The 17,914-nt window shown below is 30.7% G+C and overlaps 2 protein-coding genes across 2 annotated transcripts; one reads left to right on the top strand and one right to left on the bottom strand.

Annotated features, from left to right (window-relative positions):
- Positions 1 to 5,378: 5,378 nt before the first annotated feature.
- On the top strand, positions 5,379 to 13,205 carry LOC132751900 (monocarboxylate transporter 6-like). Its single transcript, XM_060742114.1, has 5 exons — positions 5,379 to 5,661; positions 8,470 to 8,613; positions 8,961 to 9,311; positions 9,536 to 9,934; positions 12,296 to 13,205. Exons 1-5 carry the CDS (start codon positions 5,478 to 5,480, stop codon positions 12,472 to 12,474), a joined length of 1,257 nt encoding a protein of 418 aa, XP_060598097.1. The 5' UTR covers positions 5,379 to 5,477; the 3' UTR covers positions 12,475 to 13,205.
- Positions 13,206 to 14,743: 1,538 nt separating this feature from the next.
- On the bottom strand, positions 14,744 to 17,908 carry LOC132751905 (transmembrane protein 205-like). The gene is made up of 4 exons (XM_060742118.1): positions 17,632 to 17,908; positions 17,031 to 17,200; positions 15,983 to 16,199; positions 14,744 to 15,528 (listed from the first exon to the last, which is right to left on the bottom strand). Exons 1-4 carry the CDS (start codon positions 17,700 to 17,702, stop codon positions 15,216 to 15,218), a joined length of 771 nt encoding a protein of 256 aa, XP_060598101.1. The 5' UTR covers positions 17,703 to 17,908; the 3' UTR covers positions 14,744 to 15,215.
- Positions 17,909 to 17,914: the final 6 nt, after the last annotated feature.

The raw sequence follows: 17,914 nt of genomic DNA, 5'->3' as shown, positions 1-17,914 counted from the left end.
GTTATTGCAATTCTAAAATATCTTTAACGATAGTTATAACAAAAGTGTATAAGATAGTTTAGTTCTTGCCATATTAAGATAAAATGTAAAGTTCTAAAATAGGATGTACAAAACAGTACTTAATTGCTTAGATATCTAAGTTCTGTTTAACCATAATTTCTCCCGCAGAACAGTTTGCAAAGCGTTTTGATCTCATTACATTTTGTAGTGTCTATTTTACACAAGAACTAACTCGTTTTAAATTTTGTAAAAAAACTAAACCATAAAATTGAAAAAAAAGTTCAGGGTCCTGTAAATTTACTCATGCATATATCATATAATTGAATTATAATTTGAATATATCTTGGCATATTAATCAAGTATAGATATAAATATAATAGCCTCTTGACTGCGTAGATGTTAGTGTTAGATTTCAAATTCACTTACCGAAACACGACAACTTCGCTTACGAACACACACATACATCTTTAAGTATTCTATTTGTCAAGACTAATGACGAACTTTTTATCTTCTTATTTGTAAGAAACAAACAGTGGAGCAGGATTGCGGAATAAGAAAACTGTTCGTCTTATTACGAGGAAAATTTTACCCGAGACATGATAAAATAATTTTGCTACGCATATTGACTAATATGTTACTGCAGACAAAACTTCATTTTTAGGCTTTGGTAATCTGATGTGTTCAAATTTCAAATCCCTTTCCGAACGGCGAGTAAATCTCCCAGCATGTGGAAGGCAAATTGGCGACAAATTGACATGTAATCGCCGCGGGCAGTCACACTTTCACAACTTTTATCTGGATTTAAACATTAGGGGTCTATACGATTTTTTAATAAAATTTAAATAAATACGTATTAAATAGTTCTACACGAGATTTAATTGTATTTAATAAACATGTTGATCTCGAAAAAAAATTTTAACAATATTTAGCGATATATTTATATATACATTTAGTTTTCTTCTTTCTTCCGGTGATTTTCTGATTTTGTCAACAAAGCGGTATTTTTTCAAACAGGGGCGACGTATGTTGCCACAATGCATAAGTATTTTAGCATATACATGTAAACGTTCATTTTATAAATTGTATCAAGGATTTATATTACACGGATGTAATATAAATCTGTGATTGTACTAACTGACATTGATATTTGAAGTAACTGATTCTTTCTTAACATCTTAGTTAAGTAAACTGGAATTAAATAAGCATTATAATGTAAGAACCAGGCGTTTAATTCAGTTCAGCTACCCAACATAACCTACTTTAATATCTATGCCTTTCGTCGTCCAAGTCATCCCCCGTTGATTCGACACTGATAAGATGGAAGCGGAGACGCATTGCTTATCTCATTATCTTTTCTGTGTATGTCTGTGCCGCGCCGATAACTAATTAGTCAGGCGACACAGTACCCTCCCTGTGATTGGTGGAGATAAGGAAGATGAAAAATCAATAAATTTAAAAAGACTGCGTGATGGTTCACCAACTCCATCATGAAGATATTACGGATATTCCTTCTACCTTCTACGGATGTTAAGTATGTAACATTTATATTATTATTTTTTAATATTATTTTTATTATTATTATTATTATATTTATTATTATTATTTATTATTATTATTATTATTATTATTATTATTATTAGCGGTGGTGATGGGTCGGTCTATTTACCCCAAGACACCCCAAGATACCCCCAAGACACCCCAAGACTACTCTGGGACAGAAAGATGCACATTTTTGTTAAACTTATATATTGTGTATATTGGGAAAGTGTTATTATATACGACAACTGATTACTTATGTGTCATCTTGTTAATTACTGTCTTATATATCAAATATTGTTAATTATGTATGGACTTCTTTCATCACTAAAATATTTATTGATATGCTCTTTAATATAGAAAAAGAAATATGTAAATTAAAACTAACTTTACTGAAACAACAAGACTATTTTAATCTGTTAATCTAATAAAAAGTGGGTCAGATGAAATAAAAAAAATCAATATTATGAAACAAAATATGATCGATTTAATAATCAGGCATCAACATTGTGTCACTCATAAAATGACATTATCGCAGAATTTAACTTGCTGAGTTGCACTTCACCCAAATCCCGCAACATTGGCATTATTTCATTGTTGTAAACTATTTTGCACAAAAAAAAGAATATATTTATAATCTTACATTAAAAATACAGTGAAATAAATGAAGAGAGATTTTATGTGACAAAAAAGGTAAAATTGAGACATATTTACATGTCAGTAAAAGTGTCTTTGTGTGTCTCGACGTTGTCTTTGGGTGTCTTGACGTAGTCTTGGGGTGTCTTGACGTAGTCTTGGGGTGTCTTGACATAGTCTTGGAGTGTCTCGACTTTGTCTTTGGATGTCTCGACGTTGTCTTTGTGTGTCTCGACGTTGTCTTTTGGGTGTCTTGACGTAGTCTTGGGGTGTCTTGACATAGTCTTGGAGTGTCTTGGCGTAGTCATGGGGTAGTCTGGGGGTGTCTCGATGTAGTCTTGGGGTGTCTTGACATAGTCTTGGCGAAGTCTTGGGGATGTCTCGACGTTGTCTTGGGGTGTCTTGACGTAGTCTTGGGGTGTCTTGGCGTAGTCTGGGGGTGTCTTGGGGTAAATCGACCGACCGGTGGTGATCGCTTAATGAGGATCCCGGAAATGATATAAAAAATAAAATATTTTTATGGCCTATATTTAAAATATGTGTACTTCACCTTTATTAGGAGTCTGAAGTTTATATAAATTTTTATGACAGTTATAGTGTAACGTATAAAATTGATGATAGATGATATGCATTTGTATTTTATTGATAACTCCATAATAATCATGAACTAAATTTTTATACGTTATAGAAAGCAAACATGAACTGTAGCAAATTCTATTTCTAATATTGTATATACTGTGTTAGAAATGATAGCAAATCCTTCCTGAATTTACTAAATATAATGTAAATACTATTGTTCAATTGTAATCTAACCATTGCAAGTTCATATTTTTGACTGTTCGGTCAGTGCCAAACAGATAAACATTTATGTTTGTTGGTCATACATTTTACATGTAGCATAAATTATATTGTTGCTGATGTAAGACTTATTCAGGATAAAAAGTTCTTAAACTATTTGATCTACTGGACGTATAAGAAATAGATCACAACATGATCTCAATTAGTGTATTGACCACTTCAAGTATCATTAGAGTGTTTAATATACCGATGTGTCATGTTAATTGAAAGACGAGAACGGCACATGTGGCGCCCCTTCCATTCCAGTCATTTTGAAAAATAGTTTAGTTAAAAAATAGTGCTTTGTTTACAAACATGACTATTGTCTCCTAAAGAAAACAAAACAGAACACAAAATCACGAATCATATATAACTTAAATAATTCTTCTGCCAGAGCTGCAATAAAATTAATCGAAATCGAAGAAAGTTTTTGCTTTTTTAATATTTGCTATGTTTAATAATTGGTTACATGCCTAATATGTGTATGTTATAAAAACATAGTTTTGCTACAATTTTCATCTATGAATTTAAGCATGTTGACAGGATTATTGATTGATTCTTTTCATTATTTTTTTTAGAATTTATAAGCGTTTCTATGTTCGTTATTTTTACCGTTCAATAGTTCTTAAAGATTTAACTTATTAAAATTTCTGAGTTTATTCTTCTTAAAAAATAAATATAATGTATAATTTTTCATTAACTACTGAAGGAAGTATTTCAAGCCTTAGCGTAATAAAAATACAAAAGCACTACCTTTAATTAAAGTACGTACACTGAATACACGTCTTATTCATAAATTTCAAGTTTCATTATTTGTTTTAGTATAGACCATTTCATTTAAGACCGTATTCAAGTTGTCGCCCTTGGATGACGTCATTGGGGGATACTGTGGACAATGCCGATACGATTAAGTACACTAATAGAGGGATATAAAGATCTTAATTCTTTCTCTTGTAAGATCGGCATATTAAAATTGCCAAAACTTTGTGTAATTGAATAAGTTATTACATAAAAAGGATGGTGAAATGAATAAAATGTTTACTATAATAAAGTTAACGATTTGTTTTAATAGTAGACCATATTGCTGGGTAACTGATCATGATGATTCTTAATAATGAAAATTTTACCAGGTAGTTAAATCGTACTAACTTGCTAATACCAGAGATATAGATAATGTATCTATGTCTCTGCTAATATACAATACCCAAAAGATATTCTGTAGTTTCGATAAATAATTGCAAGATACTGGTTTATTAAAAATCATTTTGATTTAAGCATTACTATGACAAAGAGATACAACAATATAAATCTATGTAATTTCAACAAAAATAAATATGGAAAGGCATAAAAAGTAAAAATTATTTTGAATGTACATGACTGTATACTATTTGTATCGGCAAAAAATGCACTCTCAAAAAAATCGTTCTTCACACCAATATATCTTAGCTGGTAAAGTAATATTTTCAACATTCATACTCTGCTTATCAAATATTTTTTAAAAAATCACAAAAAAAATACAAGTTGTGAAACACGTACACAGAAATTTGTTATTTTTGAATTATAATTTTACGTATTTGTGACTGTGCCAGTTGCTAGGACCTGGATCGAGTATCAATCATCAAATATCAAATATATGTACCATGTCTTGCGAGTACAAGCACATGTTACTTCTGATCACTGTATCCTTCTTGGGAGTCTATATATTTTATGTTGTGTCTTTCTTGCGAGTACAGGAAGTAGATATGTTTATATACTGTGAATATCTAGTTCAAGGGATTGTGAGACAGGGTTACAAATGACTCGAGCATTTCACTCATACATTTACTAGTATTGAATTAAAAACAATTGACGACAAAGTTCTTACTACTCTTATGTATTGTAAAAACCTAATTAATTTCAGTAACTTCACTAACATTTAATATTTAGCCCTAAACAGATCGGCAGTGTAAGGGTTACAGGGAAACATGAGATTTATTTACTGCCTGATAAAAACAGTTAAAGTTATGGCACCAAAATAAAGCCCTGAGCAGCCAGTTTACGGGAATTTAACATCTTGATGACGCAACAGGGCTTACGTACTTGTACCAGGGTTTAGATAATTATTAAGACAAATTTCTGATATTCCTAGGTACATGCTAAAATGTCCCGAGTGTTATAGACATACGTGCATTTGGCAGTACGAGCGTTAAAATGTGCAAGCTTTGTCGGTTATATTTTGCACGTCACAATCATGGATTTTCAACATGTTGAGATCACTGTTATTTACTTTAAGCAGCTGCAGCATTATTATACCAACACATACGTATTTTCGTTTTATAATTTGCATACACTCTAATTATATAATAAAGTGAAATTTAATTAATATTTTAATTGCAAATGATACTTAATTTATGAAAATGAAAATATCAAAACTGCAACGATAGTTTTAAAACATACCTTTATGTTAGATACAGTTTGGAGATAAGGCGATGGACCTCCACATTGGAAAACCGTTTTTCATTACATTGGCATGTTTATTTCAGTCACTTCTCAGTCTTGGATTAATTAATGGATTCAGTGTAATGTATGCTGAACTTATAAGCGTTTTCAGTACCTCAAGACTTATCAGCGCTTTCATTCAAGGCATTTTCAATTTCGTTGCTTTAGGAGCAGGTAAATCATAGTTTTTTTACTCTTCATTATCCATCATATTATGGTCTCATTACAATTGCGTATCTTTTGTGGATGAAAGGTGTTGGTGCGAGGGGGCAGCAAACACAACGCCGAAACCTTGTTCCATAGCATTGATTCATTGTTTATCATGTTTTGGTTTGCTGTCGCTTACATGAGTAATGAATATTAAACTGTCATTTATATTTGTCTTGATGTGATTCAGGTTTATGCTTATTTTGTGTAAGACATGTTTTGCAGTTTACGTGATTTGCCAATTTTGATAATAAACAATGTTCATATTATCAGAAAATACGGTACTGTCGCATTTTCTTTATTAAAGAGCAACCACCTTTATATGTGCCAAATATTAACATCTGGTCATTTCCAACATACTGAAAAAATACGCTTATATGTTGATATGTTTTGACTTTAAAAAAGGTGGTTGCAGTAACTCGGCGTGTATATTGATATAGATCCGATCTAAATCAACGGGTTGAACTTATAGAGGTACGATACTTTTTAAACGTGTTAAAACGGTACGATACGGATAAACCCCAGGTAAACTTTTGCGTACAGTTAGTTTTTTTAGCAAATCACCATGCGTACAGTGAGAAATGTGGATATATGTTATGGATATATGTAAATAATTCGGGTTTTTTTTTTCTTGCATTTTTGCATTTAGTTTTGCTATTAATAGTAAACATGTTTGTGATATAACTTACCAATATTTGTTTCAATATATCTGTTACTGTATCCCTCTAAAAACAATAACACTTAGGAAAGGAAGAATATTCGATAATTGAATATTTTACTCTGACCTTGTAAAACTAAAATCATGTACCTGGTTACTATAGTTATAGAAATATTTATTTTGTAGCAGCTCTGAGACGGTGGACTTTCATGAAATTGTAGCAGATCTGCTACAAAAAAGATACAATGCTATGGAAAACTTATGTCAAAATAAGTAAATAAAACTTACTTATCTTCATTTTTTATTAACAAATTTTCATTATCAATTTTATAAGAAAAAAAAACCAATCTATAATAAAAGAAAAAAACAAGTTCACACAAGATATGAAACGAGATCAAGTGCTTAAATCTTTGCTTAAATATTGTAGTTACATATCACTAGATAAGATGATGGAATTGCTAAAATCTTTAAATAAATAAGCTAATTAATTAATTAATCAATTTACGTATTGCCAAGGGTAAAAGAGGCAAAGTATTATCCACTAAAATTGAAAATGAGTGACTTTTCTTGAACTATAACAAAACACCAAAAATAAAAAGATTTTAAGAAATAGACATACAAGCATTTCTTCTGCATAATGGGCCTTTAAGTCAGCCAACAGTAAAGCGCCTGGTTAGGCTCACGGATATCAGTGGGGAACTGCTGATCATTTAAAGACGAGATATGCATACATGGCATATAAAACAATACAAACATGTATCAACACCGCACGTTGGGGTCCAACGCACTTTGGGGTCCGACCCAACAGTACCTTACCTAATATGGGATCCGAACCCAAAGTGCTTTATGTACTTTGAGGTCAATATTGGACACCATAGTGCGTTACACAGATATATGTGCAATTTGTAACATCAGACAAACGACCGTACTTTGGGGTCATAAAATAATTCAAAAAAATGAATTTTAGTGATATTTGAACGTAATATAATGTACTTCAATACGAACGGACTAGAAATAATTAATGAAGTGGGTGAAATGTATATCTAGCTGGATCATATAACAATAGCAGACGATTTTACTTAATTCTGTTATATCTAAGGATTGCATTTTTTGCCATCAAAGTATTCGGTGAAATCTCTATTTCAAAATTATTAAAAAACTATAAAAAAAACACTACAATATATTATAAATAAGAAATAGTATCTCAGTCCTTAGTATATGTAATGATACTTCGGTTTATTACTGGAAATAAAATATGTGCTAAAGTTGCGTGGCAAACTATTATAGCCCTAAGAAGCATATTTGCTATGTATAGAGCATTTCTGATTTTTCTATAGTAAAACTCATCAGCAGATGCATAGATAAATTCTTAAATTTTATGAAAACAACAAACAGATAATACAACACCTGTTAAAATTTTATATTTGTGAGGCCATTTTGACTTCTTTTTCAATTGTACAAATGGCGTGTTTTTACTAAAGGGTAAGTAACTGTGTAAGTCCACCACTGCATATGAAGGATAGTTTTAACATAACATTTGAAAGGATTGTTCTTAACATAAAAAATATATATACGAGTATATATATGATTTAGGTTGTGTGGCATATCTGCTACATTGGACTCTAGAGGGATATTCTTTTAATATGTATGTCATGTTAACGTTGGCATTGGAAGTAACAAATAACTCCTTAATATGAAATATGTTCCTTAAGTAATAATTTTTGAATAAAGTATCGTACCTCTATACGGTCGACCTCTTGTTAATAGTTTCACCGAATATCTGTCAATTTTCACGGAATCTCTTTCTTTTTTCTTTGGAAAATGGTTCCGAAAGTAATTTAAGTTGAAAATACAGTTTTTTCTGGTATTAGAAATCGTGTGTACTTACAGCATTTAATTGTCAAAAAATATCTGATTTTTACACGATCCTTGTTTGCGACGAAATTTTTCAAAAAACGCTAAAGACCATTATGACATTTCAATGTATTTGCGGGATGTTTTTGTTTTTTCTTCTCCTATTTGTTCTTTTGGCATTCTTAAGAGATTCATTTTTCTTTGCATTTGTGATATCAAAACATATATAACTATTCGATTTAGAGTTATATTATATGTTCAAGGTTTATTGTGGACATGGCCTATCCGACATCTAGGACTTGGTTTGTCAATGTCTTGTGGCGCGGTACTCTCATGTGTTGGATTTGCCGCAAGTTCATTAGCTCGTAATTCTGAAACAATCATATTTTCAACGGGACTAGTTTCTGGTAAAATATTTAACCAATAAAAACTATCGTTAAACTATTGCTAATAACATGTGTTAATGATTCAAGAAATTTGTTTTAATGTTGTTGGTTTTTTTTGTTTTTTTTTTGTTTGTTTGTTTTTTTTTCTTTCGAAAATTTAAATCGATTTAGCCAATATCAACAAGATTATATTGTATTAACGATGAAAGTGATTTGCTAGAAAAGTGAAAATAATAATCGCTGATTGTTTTGTGTTCAATTATTTAAACATTAGAAAATGAAGATTCTTGTTCAATATGCACGGAAATTGTAATCAAAACAATACAATTACATTAACAAAATAGTTTTGTATTAAAAAAAACATTTAGGTATTGGTCTTTCCATTGGCTATATGGCACCGTTTGCAGTGGTAGGTTCGTTATACAAAATAGATGCAGGGTTACCGATAGCCTTGCTGACAGTTGCAGGGAGTTTAGGACATATGGTATTATCACAGGTCTATGGAGGTCTTCTTAACTACTATCACTGGTCTGGGACTTTCATTATTCTAGCTGGTATTGCTCTCCAAGGGCTGCCTTGTGGACTTTTTATTCATTACTCAAAGGAACTTCTGATGAATGGAGAGGAGTCAGAAGTAAAAGTAAAAGTTCACAAAAGGCTGAACAAGGATCCAGTGATTTGGCTGTACCTAACTATTATCGTTCTTATTGAAACCACAGGTATATAGCAGTTGTTTAAAACCATTTTTTTAAAAGGTGTTAGCAACGGATCAGGAAATAAGCTCTTTTAAGAACTTATTCATATCCAATCTTAAACATGAATTTTTCTGAGGCAAATATTAGAGTCTTTTTAGTTGGAAAAATATTATTACAAGTAAATTGTCTGGTAAAAGTTATATTTTTAGACTTATTATTTTTCGTTATGTTTATTTTTTTTTCTCCAGCGACCTTTGAGATATGGTTCCTTGTAGATCAGATGACGTCTAGAGGTTATACTAAAAACTTTGCAACATCATTACTGTCTGTGTTAGGATTTGCAAATCTTGTAGGGCGTATAATAGGTATAATGGTGAAAATGAGAAAACATTCATTTCCAGCCGTATATTACATGTTTTACGTCTGTCCTATTCTGGCAGTAGGGCATGCTTTGTTCATATTACTACAGACACTTCACAATTGGATGTATGCTGCTTGTACAGTGTATGGTGTCGCATTTGGCCTTATTAATGTCTTTTTACCGGTCATTATGTACGATTTAGTAGACAATGATATGTTTCAACAAGCAGTTTTACAACAAAACTTGGCTCTAGGGACAGGAACTCTGATAAGCAATTTTGTAGGAGGTAAGATACTACTTTTCATTATTCTGTATAATTCTTCATTACTAGTATTATTTTTGAATTCAAGCTATTTCGAAAGTTAAATAACTTACCGTTTTTTGTTAATTTTGGTTGATAGATATATTTTTATATTTTAAACCACCTTCCACAAAGGAAGAAGGGGATTATAGCAATGGCCTCCGTCTGTCAGTCCGTCTTTCCTTCAGTCCGTCAGTCCGTAACACTTTCGTATCTGCTTAATAACTTTTAAACTGCTTATTTTTGTGTCGCCTTGAAAAGGTGACATATAGGGGTTACTTTTGTCGGCGGTGTCGGCGGCGGCGGCGTCTGTGTCGGCGTCGTTGTCGTTGTCGGCGTCGGCGTCCCTTAAAGCTTGTCCGGAGCATAACTCAGTCACTATAAGTCTGATTTACTTCAAACTTGGTATGCATGCTTCTTTCAATAACCCGAAGTGCAGTGCACAAGGACCGGTACTCTGCAGTTCTTATTTTTGAGTTATTGCCCTTTGTTAATTTTCATACTTTAATTTTGTCCGGGCCATTTCTCTTCAACTAAAAAAGCTATGGACTTGAAACTTCATAGGATGATAGGTCTCATTAAGAAGAAGTGCAGTACACAAGAACTGGTACTCTGCATTTCTTATTTTTTGAGTTATTGCCCTTTGTTTATTTTCATACTTTAATTTTGTCCGGGCCATTTCTCCTTAAGTATAAAAGCTATGGACTTGAAACTTCATAGGATGATAGATCTCATTATTAAGAAGTGCAGTGCACAAGAATCGGTACTCTGCATTTCTTAATTTTTGAGTTATGGCCCTTTGTTAATTTTCATACCTAATTTTTGTCCAGGCCATTTCTCCGAAAGTATAAAAGTTATGGACTTGAAACTTCATAGGATGATAGATCTCATTAAAAAGAAGTGCAGTGCATAAGAACTGATACTCTGCATTTCTTATTTTTGAGTTATTGCCCTTTGTTGATTTTCTTACTTTATTTTTGTCCTGGTCATTTCTCCTCAAGTATGAAAGCTATGGACTTGAAACATCATAGAATGATAGATCTTATTGATAAGAAGTGCAGTGTACAGAAACTGCTGATCTGCACTTATTATTTTTTTAGTTATTGCCCTTTGTTATTTTTCATATTTCATTTTTGTCCTGGCCATTTCCCCTAAACTACATTGTTCACAAGGCGACACATCCGACTCGCGGAGTTCTAGTTTTATAATAACTTGGCACACTAGTGATCATCCGTTATGACAAACATGTGCAGAGCACCACTATCAAGTCATTACAATCAAGGTCAGGGTCACACTCATGGGTTTAATGTTTAAACATCTATTTTTCATGTCCGCTCAATGAAAAGATTTAAAATTACTTGGCACAAATGATTACCACCATGATACAATCTGCAGAGCACAGCATCTAGGTTACTACCCCAAAGTTACATCAGGTATGCTTACACTAAGGTCAAGGTCACACTTAAAAGTCAAATGATAGAGTCCATATTTTCCTGTCCGCTCCTTAACTTTTTATTTACTTTTGATTTACTGAAAAGAGCACTTTCAGGTTGTTATACCCAAGGTCTAGGTCAAACATAATGGTCAAATGTTTAAATTTTGTATGTTCTTAATAAGTTTTAAACTAATGAATTTTCTTAATAATATTGGCTCACATGATCACCATCATAACCTACAGAGGGCAACCAGTTGGCTATTCCCAAGATCAAGGTTATAATATAACAAGCAGTCTTGTAATTCTCACTTGAATGATTTGTAAAACATGAGAACAATAACAAATAATACAATAGAGTCACAATCAAAGTATTGTTAGTTAATATAAAACTAAAGCCTGATACAACCAAATATGCAAGAAACTTGTCAATATGTGAAGTCCAAAATACCCATGGTTACCAAGACCTTAACCTCAAATTTCAAACAAAATAAGAGGATCTACAAAGGTATCTACCTTCTAAATATGGATGGTAATCGGTCAATTTGTGATGAGCAAATGTGCTTATGGTATGAATGGTACAACATTAGCGTCATGGTTGGTTATAGGTGAAGAAGTGCACATTATTTACGCTGCGAAGGGGATTTAACTGTCCTTCAGACTGTCTTGTAGTATTTTGTCCTAGTGTTTATGAAAGACATTGTAATAATCTGTCGACTGTTAACAAATTTTTCAAACAAAAGTATATCCAGGCTGACTCTGTTTAACAATTTGTACCTGTTATTTCAAGCTACTGAAAATTTATTCCTTCTGTTATTTCAAGCAACTGAAAATTTAATCCTTCAGAATAACTTTCCATTGAGTTATTTAGTAATTTCTATTGAGTTAAACCTCCGAGTTTACTTATATTCCAGGTAGTTTAAGAGATTCCTACGGAGAATATGACATTGCATATGAGCTTGGAATTGTTGTATCTGTTCTAGTAACATTTGGTTTTATAATTATTGTCTATGTGTTGAGAAAACGAGACAAGGAGAGAAGGTGTTTTATTACATATGATTCACAATGTGCACAGTATAAATCATTTGATTAAAGTATTTAAAACATAAATTTTTCATGAAATCACTTTTCATATTCATTTTATTGCTTTTGTTTAAAAAGAAACACCTTTTACATTCTTGTATGGTATGATTGCGTTATATAGCATTTTAAAATCACGTTTTGTATTGATACTGTTGAAAAGGCTTTGCCGCTTATCTAAGGAAACTAATAAATGAAATATATTTGTACAATGAATATAAGGTTTTATAGATTACATTTACAGGTAAAATATGTTGATATGTTGGTAATATAAATATATATAAATTTTAAAAAATGCAAAGATAACTACTTTCTTTTCTTTTGAATATATGTAATTTATAAATATATCTATGAAAATAAGATATAATATTATTTTTTCTATTTTAAATGTAACGAATAAACTAATGTGTTCGTTTTTCAAGTTATTCATTCCGTGATGTATTATATTAGCCCTACCTATATCTATTCCGATACAAATTATATCTTACATAGATTCAGTTTTAAAACAATGCGATGTTTACTGCCATGTTTATATAGTTTTTTAAATAACGTTTATTCATGTAGTTATGTAGTCAATTTAAGCTTTTCATTAAGATTAAGTTCACAAAAGAACAAATATAAGAAAGAAAAAATATTCAAATAATATTTTTTTACCGTATTTTATTATCAGACACACATGTTTTCCCACTGATTTAGAAATGATCGATGTAGTACATTTGAATTTTAATTTAATATGGGAGACAACTCGTATCGAAACAAGTGTTACTCAATAAACATAATTGTTTCCCTTCAGCGCTAAGAAAGCTTTGTATATAGACCCAGAATAGACGCATAAATAAGTTGTTTTATCCCAATGTTTTGATAACCACTACTGACCAGTTCACCCATGGTCTGACCATAAGTGATAAATGATTTTGTAAAACCATTTTTATATTGCGTGATAGTGCTTCTATTACAAAATTTAGTATTTTACAATATAATTGCTTATGGCAGTTTTTAAGACGAAGTCAGTAGAGGCTATCAAACTTTTAGAATGTAAAAAGTATATTATAATTTTGCAATCAAATGTCTCAAATAATTTTTTAAATAATGACAATGTACAATCATGTCATCCTATTGCAAATGATTTATATGATGTAAATGTTGAGAATGTGAATACGTAAATAAGGGAGGTAAAACTTCAGTATATATTATACATTTCTATAATATGGATTGTGGAGTTATCCCTCTTAGTATTAGCTATTATACAAGTCTATTGTAATTCTTTCGAGAATTGCTATATGCAATTGCAATGTTTTAAATGTTTTACATGTATATATGTGTATAGATGAGACTATAATAAAGAATAAAATAATGTATTAGTCTGATTTTGTAATTCCCCGAGGTCTTGACAATTATTTTCTTTACACAAATCACATTTCGTAGATTAACAAAAAAAAAACACCCCCCCCCCCAAAAAAAAAACAAAAAAAAAAAAAAACAAAAACAAAAAAACAAACCAAACTTCAAATTAAAAACTATGTATTTGAGCAAATCTCAAGTGTGATTTTGTAATTATTCCTAACAAATAACGGATACACGTTTTATATGTAGAAAATTACAACACGTTTAAGTTTGAACTAGTCACATGATGTTTTTAGCTTTATAAAAATCCCGATTTGTTTTTAAACAATTACTAAGTCCAAACTTTTTAATATAACCCAAAACCAATAGGAAACCATTTGAAAGACAACATTTTCTTTTAAATAAATGTGTGCAACATATCATATCTTAATATAGCAGTTCATGGCTGCCGGTTTTTGTCATAATATTAGGAGAGAAATGATTCGAAATTGTTTATAAAATGTATGATAATAGGTCAGTCTTTGATTCCTTTATTTCTTTTAGAGATGACTCTCAGTATAAGAGTGGTAAAGATGATTTTATGTATATCTATATATACAGGTGTGATCTTGATTTGCATCATTATTCTTAATTAAATTACATTAACCATTGGTGTTTTGTTTTATTTAATTAACAATTTTCAAGACGTCTGTAGTTTTAATGGTGGTTAGATTTATCTGTAACAATGTATACACGTGTTTATGACATCATTATTGTGTACATAGGTCTTTTTAAAACATTTAAACATTTGAAGTATTGATTGAAATAAATATTAATATTTTTTCTTTACGTTATGTTAATTGCCTTTAAATGATATACGGAATAAAGAACACAGAGCTGGTATTCACTTAATTTTGTTTGTTTAATCATTTTAATGAAAACATATATTCTTTTACAAGTATAAAACAAAATGATTTTAGTCCGTTTACAGGCTTTTAACATCACCATGGACAACAAAATCTTAAATGTTTGATATCAAGCTCAATTTTACTATATAAAGTAAAATAGATTTTGAATTATTTGTAAACTCAAATTGTCCAGTTAAAATAGATAATGTATGATACAGGTTATGATTTAAATTGTATTTTTAGGAAATGTGTCATATATGAGGAAAGTTCACACATCATGTATGTAAACGTTATTTAAAATACCAACATAGTACTGACACAAGCCGACAGGTTAAATTGAATGAAATATTTACGAAATCATCACAACAAAACAAACAAGACACAAAGAGGAGAGATAAATGGTTTATATCAATTTGGTAAAAAATATTGTCGTAATAATTAACTATCACGTTATATTTTACCGTTTTACCGACAACAATGCTGATTATTTGCAAATAATACTGAGTAAAAAATTGAATAATAACTACACAATGTTGAGGTTATAAAAACTGACATTCTCGTTGTTGATCGCTAATTGATACACGTAGAAAATGTTACACATCAAAGTTATTACGTTAGCGACACCAGATATACTGTGATTAAGTCTAAATCTCCTGTAATGTTCTGAATATTCTGGATCTTTCTTTAATTCAGTTTTATCACAATATCCAATAACATAAGCTACTCCCGACGATTTCTCGATATCAAATACACTGATCATAGCATCGACAATTTCTGGTGCTAGAAAAAAAACTGTTGATGAAAGTTGATGCCACACAAACACAAAGCCCGATAAACTGTTGAAAGAGCAAAATAATCATAAGTTATGTAGACATTATAATATATGTGCTAACAGTGAAATGTTTACAAATTGTGATTAAAATATTTCGATTATGAATTAAGAAAAAATATCAATGCTAAAAAGGAAACTTGTATAACATTTTATACACGCTTAATATACATTCCTAACTATCAACTCGTTATAAATCCCGGAGCAGTGTTAGCCATTTTGAATACAGTTTCTAATTTTGGGAACAACACGATCATTCGGACAAATACTGTCAACGAATTATGGCTTGTCACATGAGCATGCGCTGCAAATGCTATTGAAACACAAGGATTTGGTCAAGAATCAATATTCAATATTCAGAAACGCGTTCCAATTACATAAGCTAACTTTATCTACCTGTATATGATAAGCTAGAATAAAAATAATATTGTTTTGTTTTTAGTTGAAAAGGATATACATACGATATACACTTCAAATTATTTAGTGCATTAAGAGTGTCAAATAAAACGATTACCTGTTTTGTCTCTGATGTTTTCATCGTTGCATAGGGGTGTAATATAACATACGTTATTAAAGTTACACACGACAAAACCAATGTTATAGCAAAATAAAGTGGAAACATCCTGCTTTGTAGATGACCAAACATTATTCTGGGCAAACTGAAGAACATTGCAAACCCTGAAAAGAAGAGAATTAAGAAAATTCAGATTTTTCTTTACAATATTTTTGATTTGTCTAAAAATTGAAAGATAGATAGATAATCTATTCATATAAGACGTGTACAAAATACACATGGTCACAAAATACATAAACAAAATCATCAAAGTTTACAATATTTATTAGCAATAGTAGCAAAGTGTCATACGATGATACAAATACATATTTGGACTGTAGTATCAGTACATAGAGAATGAATGGAAATAAAGTAATATCACAAACAAGATAGCATTTTTTTTTATAATTATATCTGATGATTCGGTTGATTTTATTACCTGCGTTTAATTGCTTGTGATATAAAATTTTCAAACTCTAACAAGACCTTTTTCTTCTTTTTTATCTTAATAAATCGATATATTTGTACATGCTCGTGTCTTTAACATAATATTTTGGTATGAATATGTTTCTCAAGTAGGAATACTTTTTGCATGTGATAAGAAAATGAAATTCGTCTTCTATGTCATAACCACAGAAATAACATAATCTTTAATGTCTGGGTTTTCGATTACGCCCATGTATAAAAGGTTCTATAAATAAATTATGCGATGACCCGCGCAATCTAGTTATGATTTTTAAACAAATTTATTTTATCATAATAAAGTTATCAGATATGCTAAAGTTAGGTTTTAAATGCATGTACAAGGATTTCATTATTTCAGTTTTCTCAATTTAATGTTTGATTGTCTTGCAATTGAAACACACATTACACACAAAGCATACAGACACAAACTATCTCACAAATACAGATTTCATGAATTTGTCATAAGACTAAGTAACATTAGCTTAATTTACCTGCAATAAATGTTACCCAGCATTGTGCCCCAAAGTGCGCGGCAAAACTAAGGAGATGTACAAATACAACGGTTGTAGTTTTTGTTCCCTGGGGATTACTTGTTCCTACCACAATCGAAGCTATCAGCACTACAACTACTAATAGCGATAAGTACTTTCCAATATTTGAACTGTAAAAAAACAGAGAACAACTTAAAAGAAAAACAACAAAAACACTAATGCCCGTATTTTGCTTTACTTCCGTTATTCCGAATAATTTAACGAACCTATTTTCAAATGGTTGTATTTGATACGCATTTATGCATTTAAGTACAATATACTTGTTCTGCTATTTGTTGCATATTTGTTCCTTCAACTTTCGTGCAGATAAATGTTTTATTTCCTGCGTTTATATATTACTTAACCGTATGAATTATTAATTAAATGTCAAGATATGTGTGCCGTTACTACGATTTTATATATCACATTGCACAAACTGTAGTGTATGATGGTTGGCAGTATTGACGACCCACACATTAATTGTTTTACATATATCATATTAATATAATATGTTAGACGAGTATATAAATATTATTAAGAAAAAAATGCAAATTATACTAACCATGACTTTCGTGGAGCACATATACTCTGTTGTCGATTTACTTGTGTTGAAGCTGTCACTTTTAAAACCATTCCAACCACTGTCGTATTTCACTTTATTAAATAGCTTACAAGTTTTTCTTACATTAAATATAAATGAAACTAAACAACGTTTTGATTTTGAAACGATATTAAGATTTAATAGATTAATAGTTAAATAATATAACGCTTATAAGCGATTGCGATAACAGTTGAATAAGTGCTGAATATCAAACCAGTTCAAGCGATTAAATAGCAAAGACTTT

This window comes from Ruditapes philippinarum, unplaced genomic scaffold (genome assembly GCF_026571515.1).
Source record: "Ruditapes philippinarum isolate M1 unplaced genomic scaffold, ASM2657151v2 ctg285_1_1_1_1, whole genome shotgun sequence".
NCBI classification, from domain to species: Eukaryota; Metazoa; Mollusca; class Bivalvia; order Venerida; family Veneridae; genus Ruditapes; species Ruditapes philippinarum.
Note: the sequence above shows the minus strand (reverse complement) of the source record. Positions and strands in the feature narration are given on the sequence as shown.

Bases quoted from the DNA above. Each gene is read 5' to 3' on its own strand.
- LOC132751900 (XM_060742114.1), top strand. From the start codon at position 5,478: ATGGACCTCCACATTGGAAAACCGTTTTTCATTACATTGGCATGTTTA. The intron at 8,614-8,960 runs GTAAAATATTTA...AAAAACATTTAG, and splicing joins TTCAACGGGACTAGTTTCTG to GTATTGGTCTTTCCATTGGC. The intron at 9,935-12,295 runs GTAAGATACTAC...CTTATATTCCAG, and splicing joins GATAAGCAATTTTGTAGGAG to GTAGTTTAAGAGATTCCTAC.
- LOC132751905 (XM_060742118.1), bottom strand. From the start codon at position 17,702: ATGGTTTTAAAAGTGACAGCTTCAACACAAGTAAATCGACAACAGAGT. The intron at 16,200-17,030 runs GTAAATTAAGCT...TCTTCTTTTCAG, and splicing joins CTGGGTAACATTTATTGCAG to GGTTTGCAATGTTCTTCAGT. The intron at 15,529-15,982 runs GTATGTATATCC...CTCTTTCAACAG, and splicing joins AATAATTTGAAGTGTATATC to TTTATCGGGCTTTGTGTTTG.